The following is a 15,113-nucleotide window of genomic DNA, read 5'->3' on the forward strand; positions in this document are numbered from 1 at the left end:
TGAAATCACCTAACATGCAGAAGCCTTTTACTGCAAGTAAAAGTGTGTGGCTCTGCCCATTCACGTAGGGCCTGGGAGGCCGGATGTTAGGCTGGATTTAAGAGAAACAATGTCAGCAGTGAGCATTTTAAGAAATCCAACCATAGGTTCTGCTTTCTGGGACACTGTTTTGCAATTTTGTGGTGCACTTTTGCTTCAAAATATTTATTAGGGTAGTCCAATATATGTTGAGTAATAGCTTTAAATCGCCCTGTCAATAAGGTAAGAAATAGAGACCACGGGACATCATAATTGGTGAAGTAATGAGAAAGGTCCCTGAAAAGGATGTATGAGGCAGCCAATTTCATTTCAGGGAGAAAACTGGAATGGTTGGAGGTGGGAAAAGAAAGGGAACATCTCGTAAGATACGGTAAGAAATGAAGGAAGGCCAATGGGTGTGCTTGGCTATGTATTACATGTAGGTCTGGAAGTATGACCGTTAGGAGATTGCGGAGCAGGGAAAAGCAAAGAGGAACGGGGTCTCCTTTTTTATATAAGGGCCTTACCATGTTCCTGGGGGAAGAGGATAGAGAAGCAAAGGTCTTGGAAACACTTTGACTTTACATTCTATGATGAATAAACTCATATGCAAAAATCAGCTGTGGGGCTTTTCTAATTCCTTTTATTCTACCAGCACATATGTACTTTGTCTTTATTATATTAGTTTACATTTGTTGAGATATGCTGCTCTCTCATTTGATTTACATTGCTAGGGGCTGTTACAAATTTTGAAAAGGAAAGAAAGAGAACTTTTGTTTCTTCCAGTAGTGCCTAGGATAGTACTCTAATATAAGCCCTTGTGTGAGGTTAGCCTCAGAACAGTTGATTGGCCCTTGTCTTGGAAGTGTTCCCTGTAAATTACAATGCCTGTTCCAGAGGTCTGATCCCTTTGCCTTCCTTCTTCTTCCTGCGTTATCTCATAATTACTCAGTGATTTCTTAGATAGGGAAGCAATTATTTATCCATTCCAAGAGATCCCATTCTGTGTGGCCCTTGTTTCTCTATCATCTCTATCATGGGGGTATGGCCTCAGATCACCCTTAGAAATCCAGGTAAATAACACCAGCCAAATCTCTTAATGTGTCTTTTTGTTTAAAGATTCTGAAAGACTTCTCATTTAGTCCACCCGTAGACACAAGCTGGTAAATAAATAGCACCTTGCTTTGGTTCAAGGGGTCTCCAGTGTCGCTGTACTATCTCCTATCTAGTACCAGCCCATCATATAATCTGAATGTCATGGAGGACATAGACCTAAGTGTGAAGTATAGAACCACTACCACGTGGGGGTAGAAGAATGTTTAGCTTTCAGCTTGTAACGATGCCTCTGAAAGCAGGTCTCTAGAAGAACTATGGAATTCTAAGCATAGAGAATCTTTCTTAGACAAATTCTAGTGTTGAAAAGGAATTGACCAGGGGCACCTGGGTGGCTCAGTTGGTTAAGCGTCCGACTCTTGATTTCGGCTCAGGTCATGATCTCCCGGTTGTGAGATGGAGCCCCGCATCAGGCTCCGTGCTCAGCACGAAGTCTGCTTGAGATTCTTTCTCTCTCTCTGCCTCTGCCCCTCCCCCCACTCATGCTCTCCCCCTTTCTCTCAAAATAAATAAATAAAATCTTAAAACAAAAAAGAAAGGAACTGACCATAGTGCTTGAGGGTGTGCTGTGGCAGTGGGCATGGAAAGGAGGAGAAAATTGAGTAATTTATTTCCCTATCATGGCCCCTCCAGACCCATAATTTATCCTAACTGTGTCCCCTGACCATCTTCTCCTTTGGACTTTGGATAGGGTAAAAAGGAATACCTATGGAATAAAGCAAAAGATATGAGAGTATCAGAAAGATTCTCTGGAGTAGCCTATACCCACCCCTGAGAGATAAAAGTAGGATAAAAATCTTCCAAGAGTGATGGGCATATCACTCTCTATCCCAGTTCTGCCAGATACTTGATTAACTTTCCATAGCATCTAAGCTAGTGAGGAAGGGATGCTATTACTGTGAAAAAGCACCCTCCCTAACCTGCCTCACCAAACGAATACCATGATAGGTGACTGGGAGAGCTACATTTACACGGAATGAGCCTAGAGTGTTCAGAAAAACCTACTCTTCGGGAATAAACTGGACATTTTGACAGGGGCAGTTATGTTTTTAGGTATTAAAGATAGAGGTGAATAGGAGCAGGCTCACCCCTAACGTTTCTGGAAACCAGGGCAGGAATACAAATGGAGGACCACATACCACATACCCTATATTTAAATGTTAAAATGTCCAAAAACAAGGTATGCCTTGGCCTGCCCGTGTATCTACCTGTCAACCCAAATAAAAAGGTAAACTGAGGCGAGCTCGAATGACCAGAAATTTAGTTTGTGCAGGAATAGCAGAGGAAGTGCAATTCCAGGAAATGCAAACTGTAGCAAGCTCCAGGCGAGTCTGTCTAGGGTGTGGGGTGGGCAGTATTTCTGGGCAAGGAATGCAAAGAGTGGGGAAGTCTGGTCAGCATCCCAGCAATAAGTTCACTGGCTTGAGGATGAACAGAAATTCTTGATGGATGTTCATTGGTCAGGAGAGAGGTTCTGGTTTTCCATGAAGTCAGGCATTTATGGGAAATCAGTCCTCTCAGTTCTTAAGTTTCATTTTCCTGAAGGCGCATGCATGAGAGTCTCCATTTCAGATCCTCTAGTTCCATTTTAGATTGAAATCCTTTCACATGCCCAAAGCTCTGCAGGCCATGCCCTTGAACTAGATCAGGATGCTCAAAGACTCAGGCTCTCTCCCAGGCCTGTGAGGTCCCCACACGCGGCTGGGGCAGGGCAGGGTGGGGTGGAAGCTGAGCCCCAGGGGCCCAGAACTCCTGCCTGGTGACTTGGACCCACCTGAAGCCAGGATGGGGTAGAGCTGTCAAGTTCTCCAAGAAGCCAAGGACAGCAGGTGGCCAGCCCCAAGGCTCACTTTTCTGACTTGGAGTTGCCAAGCAATTCTACATGTCTTCCAAAACCACATTATTCAAGTAGTACAGAGGGAGGGAGCACAGTTATCTGCAGAAACCCATCTGCCAAGTTTCTTCACTTAGGCTGATCTGGGGCGGCCAATTGTAAACAAAATTAGTCATTTTTCTCTTGTTTCCTATGGCATAAGTTGTCAGTTTCTCCTTCACTGCCCCTGCCCTTGCCCCACTCCCCCTTAATCCCATGTGCCCTTGGGCTCTGATCTGGGGAGCCCAGTTTGGCTTATGTGTCCCACTTCCTTGTTCCCCTGATGTTCAACCAGCTGCTAACTGTTCAAAAACTCTCAAGACCAGAAAGGCAAAAAAACCCATCTCTGTGTTTTAGTGTTTGCAGTATGAGGAGCCCTCTAAAGCATGGAGCTCAAGGCAGTGGCTCCTCTCACCTGGGTTTAAGGGTGATATTGGGTGGGTGTGAGGAACGTGCCCCTTGGAGGCCTGCTGCTCAAATCTAGCAGTCCAGAAAAGCTCAACACCCACCCCAAACACTTATCCTGTGGGCATTTGTGCTTTCCCAGAATGAGTCCTATTTTATGCTTGGTTTTCTAGGGGTTAATGAAGGGAAGAGGAGTTGTGCCTTCCAGACTTTTTCAGTTACATTCAGGTAACTAGCAAGAGAATGAGGAAATGGGCAACATCTAGAGCAGTTGGGGGTAAGAGAATGGAGATTGTGGTTCTTTACCTGAGAAGAACTGCACACAGATAAGAATGCTAGTTGTACTTATATATCACTCTGATAAAGTACCTCTCACAATTTATTCCTACCCTTGTGGGGCCCATTGCAGAAGATTGTTTTGGTGCCATAAGTAAATGAACTTGTTCATCATAAATGAGCTTTTCACCAAAGGGTGGGTTTAAGGAGCATATTTTCAATTCCTTGTGTTAATGGAATATGGATCCTCGTCAAGTGGAGAAAATATCTGTGAAATGCTTGTTGTTTATCAACGCTTGTTGTAAACAAAGCTGTTCTAGGCCTCATCAGGATGCTTATCTCTTATAACCTCGGGTTGAACCTACTCTGCTTGCAAACCTCAGTCAGACCCAAGGCTGATGAGTGCAGTGAGTCACAGCATTTGGAGTCAGACCCCCTGGATTCAAATTCTGGCTCCACCAGTCATTAGCTGTATGACTTCTATGTCTCAGTTTCCGCATCTATAAAATGGAGATACTATTCCCATCTACCTTATAGGGCTAACACGGGGATTAATTCACAGGAGATATATAAACACACATAACCACATGCATTGATTAAAGTGGTATCTGGAACTTTGTAACCATCTAATACCTATTTGTTATTAAAAATGCCCAGTTGTCATAGATGGCTCAAGGTTTTAATGCTTTTAATTATTTTAATTGATGCTGAAAAATCTAGTTAATTCTCAGATAGTCCTTGAGCTTATCAATCACTGTGTGTGACCCAGTGTTACATTGGAGAGAAAGATAGGGAGGTCGCCTAACATGCTAAACTCATATTAGTGAAACCTGAGGCTAGTTCAGGTCTTAAACCCTGCTCTTATGTGAAGACCTTAGATTGAACTGATATCTTGGAAAATCCACAAAGACACTGTTCTGGAGCAACAGTCCCTCAATAACTAATTTTCACAAGCACAAAAACTTCCCCCTCATGGACAAATAGCTACGGTTACTGGTTCCTGAGTGCCTACTGGGTGCCAAACACCGTGCCAGGTGCTCTCCACAGATCTTGCGTGATCCTCACAGCACACGAGCATCACATGAAAGGAAGGGAGTGGAATGGTCTTTCAAGATGAGAAAGTTGAGCCTCAAAGAAATTAAGTCACTTTTTCAAAGTCATGCAAAAGAGAAGTAATAGAGCTAAGATTTGAAGTCATGTCTCTTTGATTCCCAGGCTGGTGTTTATTCAACTGTACCACAAACAAAATCTTCCAAGAAGAAGGGATGCTAACACAACCTGTCTCATGGACTGGTAAGTCAGCTAAATGTTCTATAAGGAACGTTGAAAGTAAGGGCTAGAGCAAAGGGGGAGCAAACAGAGGGGAGGAACTGGATGGTACCACTCTGTGTTGAGTGGAGAGTGAGGCCAGGAGCAGGCATAAGCCTACATAACATTTTTAATTCACTTGATCTAGGTCTAGCCATTGGCAACAGTGCTCTAGTGACCCCAATTGCTACACACACTTTGGAGTGAGCACTGTCTCTTTTGTATGATAGCCTCATACTTTAGAAGGGCCCCTAATAGTGTTCATCTTGCTTAAATTGTTACCTTTAGAGACCTGACTTACTAACTTGGATGTTTCATTCTTAAAATGACTGTCTTTGAAGTGACAAGAGTTCTCAAATGAAAGGAGCCTGAAGGATTGACCTGCTTCAGGATTCTGTCCTTAAGAAGTGTTCCTTTCACATCATCCACAATGAGGTGATTTTAGCCTGAAATATTTCCAGGGGAAATCATATATTCTGTATTTTTCCTGAGAGTAGCACATTGCCACATGTTGGTTTGGGCCCCACCAAGTTTGCATATGCCATAATTCAAACAGGGGCTATGCTGAGATTTCCCTTTGAATTATCTGTGAAAAAAATAAAAACACGGTAAAGCCCGAAGGGAGATGTTTAGATGTCTTTAAAGAGACAACCTTTTAGATATCCAATGGAGAGGCAACTTAAGAAATACCCTTATCTGTTCATTAAAATAAATCTTCTATAAGGATATTTACTTGTCAACAAACAGGATTAACTCAGAATATTTGTCTATTCTTGAAAACAGTCTTAAAACTATTCTAGATTTAACTTTTCACTACTCCGGAATGGCCTCACCTCCACATAGCCTCAACTGGTGACCTTTTACTTTCTTCCAGTTTCCTCTCCCCTTGTAATGAGTCCTTTCAAATGCCTACTCTCTAGTCCTAGTTAGGCTCATTTGCTCTGGTCCCGTCCTCAGGCAGGCAGAGTGGGTTGGCCAGTGCCTTCTTTATGATACCTCTTTATACTTGAGGATGGTGATAAAACTGCCTCTTGGTTCTCTTTCACCAGCCTAAACAACCCCAACCCCATGTAGTCTTTCCTCATAGGGCCCGTTTCCTAATGCTTTAATCATTTTTTGCTGCTCTTCTCTGGATCTTCTCCAATTGCTTTGCAAGTGTTTTACAACATAATCTGATGAGCAAGCCTAATCTAGGATTTGGCTTTCACTAAATATCTAATAAATTACTTCGAAATTAAGGAAGGTGGGTCAGTGTAGGGGCAAGAGCGCTGGACTAGGAGTCAGAAGACCTGAGTTTGTCCCTGCTTTGCCACTTACTAAGATTGAGCGGAGCACCACATTTGGACAAATCATCGGAGTGTCTCTAAGTGTCCATTTAATCATCTGTTAATTTGGGATAAACCCATAGTGAGGCTCAAATGAGATAATGTATGCGAAAACACGTCATTTAGCACCAAAGCACTACCCAAACACTATGTGTCAGACATCTTCTAAAAGCTTTGCCTATATTAGGTCATTGACGGACAGTTACCATCCCCATTTTACAACCAGGAAACGGGGGCACAGAGAGTTGAGTAACTTGCCCCAGGTCACACAGCTAGTGACAGAATCCACACCGACTGGCTCCAAAGTCCAGGTTCTGAAACTACGCTCTGCTGCCTCTCCAAATAAATTTTAAATGTCCAACAGAGCCATATCACGTTATGGGGCCTGACTTTCAAAAGCAGTCCACAGATATATGCTACGGGGATGGAGGATCTATTCTGTCATGAATAGGTAAGTCCACGAGTGGCAACCTTTTCAAAAGTGAATGTTTAGATTGGTCATTGCATGAAGGCAGCTGTCCACCAATGGGAGGGCCTCATGAACAGAATACAGTAATAGGAATGCTGTATCAGGTCGGGTCAGTGGTTCATTCAGCCTAGTACACCTAAATCTTCCTATACAAAGTGCTCTTCATTTTTAGATTAAAAATCTACAGTTTCTAAATATTCTCTGTGAACCTGACCATCTTTCATGGTTTCTGTCATCTGTCTCACTCTTTTTTCTATGTTAATTCTTAGAGCTGTAAGTTTGGGAATGCTTTCCTTAGCATTGAACTGTTAAAGAGAGATATTAGTACCTCCTTTCAGTCTTTTTTTTTCTGCTCTAGTCCGAGAGTTGGAAAGAGTTCAAAAAAGAGCTTTGGAGAGAGATGTTAGAAGAATTCGTATTTACCCTCTAAGTGTTTGAACATTTGCAGGGAAATTAGAACCTATATCAGGAAATGGGGAGGTTATGCTATATAACACTGTAATGAAGACCTGTTTATATTTTAAAAATTGCACCATATTGATGTCTTTTCATTCACACCCATGGGATATAGAGTACAATATGAACTTTATGCCAAAATCAAATCTTCAGGGAATAGCGTTATAATGGTGTAACAGGCTCTTCTACCCCAGACAGTGGCATGAAGTATCATTTTGTGGGAGACTATAGAGGTTTCTTTTTATGAAAAAAACTCAATCAAAGTTGAAAACACCTTTGGAGGATAGGGGCATCTTTTATAAGAACATGATACTGTTTGAATTATAAATGCCATCATTCTAACCAGGATCTGTATAGTGAATTAGGATAAATTTGTCAAAAGAATGGTTAGGAACCAACGGGAAAAGTGACATCTCTGTATCTTAGCATTCAATTCATTTTTTTCAAATGTTTCCTCTAAAGAAACAGCATGTTGAATTTGTTGCTTAATTTAAATAATTCGTTTAATGAGAAATCTATTTTTATATAAAAAATAAATTATGGCAAATTCATGATATCATCAGAATAGGTTTGAGCAGAGAGCCACCATCTTAAACCTTTAGAAAATGTGTGCTTTAATAATCTTATCATGTGGCTGCAGACACTTTTTTGCCTCTCCATGGAAGCATTGCAAAATCACAGCAAAACTTACTGAAAATGTGCTGGTTCAATATTCATTCATTCATCCGTCCATCCATTCATCCACCCATCCGTCGAACACTACATGCCAGGTACTCTGTTGGACACTGGAGATATAACCGTGAACAAGACAAACGTGGCCCCTACCTCATAGTACTTATGGGCTAGGAGAAATTCCTTAAATGGCAGAGTAAACAGTCATGAGTTGGTAGTTCTATAACAATTCTTTGAAAGAGGGAAAAAAATAAGTGAAATGAACTCTTTAGCCTTACCTGGATGTTGCTAAAATTTTTCTTTGAACAATGTTCCCTGAAAAATTGTATGTAGGGGCACCTGGGTGGCTCAGTTGTTAAGTGTCTGCCTTCGGCTCAGGTAATGATCCCAGGGTCCTGGGATCAAGTCCCACATCGGGCTGCCCACTCCGCGGGAAGCCTGCTTCTCCCTCTCCCACTCCCACTGCTTGTGTTCCTGCTCTCACTATGTCTCTCTCTGTCAAATAAATAAATAAAATTAAAAAAATGAAAAATTGTATGTATTTTGAGGGATACTGTGAATGTACATATAGAAGAAAGGAAGATAGAAAGTGATACATGAAAAGAGAGAATGGGGCTTTTGAATAATGTTAGTTTAGTTTTCCTGAAAGCGTTAGGTAATAATGGCTATTTTTTTTTCTATAGCAGTTTATGTCTCTCGGAGCAATTATACCAACCATGTGAGAGAGAGCAAGTTTTATTTTCCCCATGATGTAGATGAGAAAACTGAAGCATAGGTATTTTAATTGCCCAAGACCCCGTAGCTACATAAAATTCAGAGCTCTACCCACTGCGTTTTCTATTACATTATGCTGACAAATCCCAGCCTCCAGTGTAAGACCCTATAAAACCCAGACGACTTAACCAAATGTGACATATTCAAGAAGCCAAAGTTCCTGATGACAGAAGAAGGAAAACAAAGTACAACAAGGAGGACGTTCCTGCACTTTAGGCTATTAAGTAGGTCACCCACTAAAAGGCTATTTTGGTATACAATTTTAGAGGGCATGTAGTACATACACCAGAATCACTGACCTGATTCTTCACTTTCAGGATCTAAGAAAATCAAAGGTTTTTTTTTTTTTTTTTTTTTTTTAGAAGGGAGGGGTGAATCATTTGGGTAGTTCAAGAGAATGTTAGTTGGGAAATTTGATTTAGCCACAGGCTATGCTCTAGATTTCCTGTGAGATGTGATTCTCTAGAGGTGATGCCTTTCTCAGCAAGGGGACTGCTTTGTATCTCCACGATGCAGGCTCAGCGATTTCTCTCTTCCTTCCTCTCTTTTTTTGTCCCTCCCTTCTCCCCTCCTCTTCCCTATTTTTTTTTTTTTTGCATTCCCTTCTTATGGGGGTATATCTGACAAATTGTTAATATTTAATTTGCTATAAAAACAGCTCTCCCAGGCAATGGCTGCTCACTATAATTTCAATCTCCAAAGCTGTTTTGGCCCCCAGGTACGCTGGGATCGAATTAGAATGGAAATGTTTCCCCTACAGTTTTGTTTATGGCAGCATAGGCACTCTGTTATTAACTGGAAAATTGAGATTTCTAAGGAAAATAATAAACTTTCACTGCATTTCAATTTGACTCTTTACTCCAAACAGAGTATCCATCTGGCTTAGGGTGAAACATTTCTTCTAATATTTTTTAGTCTTAAATTTAAATATCCGAGCTTAGGAACGAATACATTTGGGCCCATTGAATTGTATTTTTCCTCCAGTCTAATTCTTTTTCAATTTGTTCACATTTTAAAAGCCATAAACACTTTTTTTCCTTGTATGCCATTGTACTTACGAAAGGGTCTAAATTACGTATACACATTCTCTCTGTCTCTCTCTGGAACCGGAGGGCTGTTCTGCAAAAATATCCACAAATTCGAACCTAGGGAAGATTGCCTTGACACTCTGCAAGTACGCCCCTGACACAAAACCCTTCCCTTCTGCCCTGCCTCATCCCTTGTCTGGTCGGTGCTGGGAGAAAGGTATGGAAAAAGAAGGGGATTACTTTGAAGCAATCAGCGATCTATGAAACGGAGGTGGGGAAGGGTGTGTTTATCTGATAGGTAGCATTAAATTGCAGAGACTTCCAGATTAATCATGGTATGCAATTTTCAACAGCTTAGATTGTGTTTTCTTTTCTTTTTTTTTTCCTGCAGCCACTGGGGAAGAAAAAAGATTAGAGAGACTCTCAAAAACTGTTGGCCCATCTAGTCTGTTGGCTACTTAATTTATTAGCAGATATGGGAGCTGCCTGAGGTTGATGATTTAACGTGTTGGCTGGGGCTGGAATAAATCTCAAACGTACCTGTTCCAAAATTGTGTTAATCCTTTCGACTTCGCAGTCAATCAGGTATCGCTTTTCCTGCCTCCTGTCCATTTCTTCAATGATGCGTCGGAATTCTTGGACGTCTTTTATGTTTCCCACAGACCTGGCTGTCACTTGCCAGTTGTTTTGCACTGCTGCTTCCATAATTGCTTGGAGAATGGAAAATCCTGGAAGAAGGAAGAACAGCGATGATGAGGTTTTTCTTTTTAAACTCTTCCTGTAGGTATTAAAGGTTCTACTGCATTTTTATTACAGTCTGTTGGGTCCCTTTGAATCTTATCCACTGTGGAAAGCAGGCTTACTCATGACCCCAGACTTAACCATCCAGATAGTCATCATCTCTATCTTTAATTTTTTTAAGATTTTATTTATTTTATTTATTTATTTGAGAAAGGGAGGAGGGGCAGAGGGAGAGGGAGAAGCAGACTTCCCACTGAGCAGGGAGCCCGATGCGGGGCTCGATCCCAGGACCCTGGAATCATGACCTGAGCCCAAGGCAGACGCTTAACCGACCGAGCCACCCAGGCGCCCTCTATCTTGCTTTAAAGGAAGATTCTACAAACCAGGCTGGCTGGGTGTTTAATAAAGCCCAGACGTAAGCAATCACAGCTGAATTATAGTACCTAACCGTTTTGATTGACATGCATTATCAAAACATCTATGGAATGAATGCCAAAGCTTTTTCCTTGTTTCTGGCCTCAGTGTTTCCTATTGGAGCTCACGTCTTTCATCTTCCACTAAACATTCTTTGGAACGAGACATAGTGTCAGTAGAGATAGAACCTTATAACATGAGTGATTCTTACATGGATATGACTACCCAACAAGATAAATTACGTCTCCCAAGTAAAAGAACTAAGAAAACCTGACAAAGACAGTTTCTAACAAAGATATCATACTGGTCCTTTGATCCCATCGTTATGAAAAAGTTCAATCATGTTAAGTCTTCCTCAGTTCTTCCCCTTTTAAAATTAAATTTACCAGGGATTCTTGGTTCCTTTTTAGTTAATTTACATCTGACAACTATTAGCTACTAACGCCCTGGATCTATGCTGAATGGGAAAGATGGAAAAGATGTGATACTTGAGTTCTGCGTAACCCTTTTGGAGGTGGGGTTTGTGAAGTTGGGAAGAGCAGTATATCTTCAAGTATGAGCCACAGAATAGTACAGGGTTTTCTATGTACTGGTCTTTTCAAGTACTTACGTCTCTAATATTATATCATGTCTATATTTTTGCTTCTGGTGGGAATCCGTAATCTGAGTATAATTTCATCAAGTACGGACATCATTTTATTGGGATCCAGTCAAAAGCAGCTCCCTTCTTCCCATAAATTTAAATTGTTTTCCATTTATATTTAGGCAATAACTAATGGAAATGGGTAATGGGAATGATTTGCAAAGCCAGAATGATCTGTGGCATGACCGTTTGGCCACTGGAGCAGTAGAGGACGGAGGAAGATCGCGGTGCCCTTTGAACACATTCCAGGACCCGTCCTGTAGTGTAAGCAAGCTATGGTTGGGAATCTTCATCACTGCACTATAGAAAATGTATTGACATTTAGAGAGCACGTGTCAGGGAGATGGCAGCAGTGACTCAGCCGGCCGTTATGACTCCTTTGTGTGCTGGGTGTATGCAGGAAGAAGATCACAAATGAGACCCAAGCACTTGGTAATTTCCAAATGAGCAATTTCAGCATAGGAGCTCAAAATTACAGATCAGAGTAAATTACCATTGCTTTAAATGTTAATTCTTACTCTTTTTAAACCAACCACGCATATTTATTTCTCAGATTTACATTTTCGTGTGGATTTTCTGTGTGCTCTCTGCTTCAGTGGGAGTTGAGGGCACACGGTGGGCCAAAGCACGGGATTAAGAAATAAACAGGAAGAAGGAGATTAAAGTATTTGAAAACCTTTCTTAAGCAGTGTACAATAAGGTCTCATTATTTTGAATCCTACTAATTAAGAATTTATGAAATTCAGCAAGGACTAGTTTGAATTTTACTTCTGTACTATTTATGAAGAATGTATTATTGGCTGAATAATAATGGAAAGGAAATGACATCGGGGAGGCTCTGATATGTTTAAAAGACCCTTTAACAAAAGACAAGTTTTTTTTGTGTATTGAGTCAAAATCTACTTTTTTTGAAAATGATTTTATCTATTTGAGAGAGAGAGAGAGAGAGCAAGAGAGAACACGAGCAGAGAGGAGAGGGAGAAGCAGGCTCCCTGCTAAGCTAGGAGCCCGATGCGGGACTTGATCCCAAGACCCCAGGATCATGACCTGAGCCGAAGGCAGATGCTTAAACGACTGAGCCACTCAGCCGCCCCATCAAAATCTACATTCTTATCATTTCTATTTGCTAGTCCTATTCCACCACTTGGGGTGACGGGCAAGTTTAATCTCTTTTCTGTATGACAGTCCACATTTTTTAATGACAGTTAACATATCTCCCCTTATTTTTCTTTTCTTCAGACTAAAGATGTCCCAATACTACAACAGTTACTTTTATAACATGATGATAATTTCCTTCACTGTTCTGTCTCTCTCTTATGGATATTTGTCAATATTTTATTGACCTGGATAAATCAGATGTGATCTGACCAGTGCGGATGACAATGGGATTATTGCCTGCTTTGATTTGGGCTGTTATTTTGGCAGCCTAGGGTTGCTAATATTTTTATTTATTTATTTAAAAAGATTTTTTAAGGATTTTATTTATTTATTTGAGAGAGAGAGCAGCCAGAGAGCACAAGCAGGGGGAGTGGGAGAGGGAGAAGCAGGCTCCCCGCTGAGCAGGGAGCCCGATGTGGGACTCGATCCCAGGACCCTGCGATCATGACCTGAGCTGAAGCCAGATGCTCAACCGACTGAGCCAGCCAGGTGCCCCAGGACTGCTAATATTTTTAAATCGCCACATTATGCTGTTAATTGACACCACGCTTGGATTCAACTAAAGCACGCTTGGATTCAACTAAAGCATGTCGGTTCTTTCCATAAAAGCTTTGCTATGTAACGACTTACTATCCATGTATCAAAATTTGTTCCATTCCAACCTGCTTCTGTCTCCCTTTCTTTAATCGCTCACCCCGTACCAGTCTGTACTTCTCCCCCATTTTTACATTCGCTCAAATCTGGAAGATGGTTTTGCACAATAATCTAGTACTCTCATTGTTACCTGCTCAAGGCAACTATACCTGATGTGTCTCTTTTTCTGCTACCTATAGACCTTTGTGGATGACTCTCCTCCCCCATAAAGCTTCCCTAAATGACCTCTCATTCATTTCTCCAGAGACGAGTAGACTTAAATGCAAGGGAAATCAGTTCCAAGCAATAAAGAAGCTGGTTGGAAGAACTATATGACAGGCGTTTAAAAATTCCAAATAAAACTGGATAAATAAATTCTAGTAGAGACACTTGGAATGCTATGCTGCTGTAAAAAAGATGGCCCAATCTAGATAATAGAAGAAAGGACTTCTGCCAAAATCTTACGGAGAAAAGAAGCTGAGAATAGCACTTACACTATAATTCTATTTTTGTAAAGAAAAGCCCCACCTGTTTGTTTATGTGTCGAAAGAATGCAAAGGAGTTGGCAGTGGTTATCTCTGAGGTTTAGGTAAATTACCAAGAACTTCTACTTGCACCACCCCTTATTTATGGAATGTTGGACTATTTTACGAGAAGCAGGTATTATCTTCTGTAAGTACAAAAACAATAAAGATGAAAAAATATGACTCATGCTGGCCTCTCCAAGCGTAAGCTCCTGGAAGACACAGGTGACAGGTGAGCGCAGCTCTGTGTTCTGTCCGCGGCCACCAATGAGCGGCCTCTTAATAAACACCGATTTTATAGATCTTTGTGTACTTTTGGTCTTTGAATCATATGAGTGTCTAACCTATTCAAAAATTGAGAAAGCCCCTGATTTTTTAATGAGCTGGCGTCTGGGGCCTCCTGGGCGATGAGCCTTGCTTATAAGTCAGCACTGTGGCTTCAGAGGGCGGGGTCTTCCACTTGCAGAGTCTCCGGGTGGCTGCCGGAGCACGTGGCTGCGTACTTGACAGCCCTGGCGGCCATGATCACCTCAATTTAGTACATATCCATGAGTAACCCCCCCAAGCTCTTATTTGTTTTTGTACCTAATTTATTATGGTTTGACTGTTCCCCGTTGCAGCTGCCCGAAGAGAATAAATAACGAGTTTGGGGTGGGGGGAAGAGAGAAAAGTTTGTCTCTGGAGGCAGAGCCAAGGCAGGCGTTGGTGCTGTAGGAAGTGAGGTGCTTAACAAAGCCCTGGCTTTGTAAAAATAAGCCTGCTGTTTTAGCAGCTTTAGAATTGTCCTCCACTCTGTGTGAGCTTTAGCATGCCCAACGGAAAGCTACTTCCGTTTGAGCAGCAAATTCTCTCATCTTGATTCCAGACCACTGTTGCTGTCCACCTTCATTTTCTTCCTCATTTTATTTTATTTTTTAAAAAGATTTTATTTATTAGAGAGAGAGAGAACGAGTGATAGGGAGAAGGAGAGGGAAAGGGAGAGAGAGAAGCAGACCCCCCGCTGAGCAGGGAGCCTGATGTGGGGCTCAATCCCAGGACCCTGGGATCATGACCTGAGCCGAAGGCAGATGCTTAACTGACTGAGTCACCCAGGCGCCCCTTCTTCCTCGTTTTAAAGACTGGGAGTTACCACATAGGTAACCGGGCGAATGATGGATTGTCATCTGCATTCAACCAAGATAATGCAGGAGCAGGACAGTAGAGGTGCAGCAAGGTGACTATGGATGAAGAACCGGGCCCCACCTATGACCAGCTCAATCCTACTGGACTGGTCATTGGGCTAC

At 41.7% G+C, this 15,113-nt stretch overlaps 1 protein-coding gene across 2 annotated transcripts in view; it reads right to left on the bottom strand.

Moving 5' to 3' along the window:
- GRIA3 (glutamate ionotropic receptor AMPA type subunit 3) overlaps positions 1-15,113 on the bottom strand; it is a 272,830-nt gene that overhangs the window by 129,925 nt on the left and 127,792 nt on the right. For both annotated transcript variants that reach the window (XM_088028930.1, XM_028122723.2), the window contains exon 4: positions 10,258-10,445. In XM_088028930.1, the coding sequence (XP_087885056.1) occupies positions 10,258-10,445 (188 nt within the window). The remainder of the gene's footprint in view (positions 1-10,257; positions 10,446-15,113) is intronic.

This window comes from Eumetopias jubatus, unplaced genomic scaffold (assembly GCF_037043125.1).
Source record: "Eumetopias jubatus isolate StellerSeaLion01/CBP00866 unplaced genomic scaffold, mEumJub1_p1.0 scaffold_11, whole genome shotgun sequence".
Classification (NCBI taxonomy): Eukaryota; Metazoa; Chordata; class Mammalia; order Carnivora; family Otariidae; genus Eumetopias; species Eumetopias jubatus.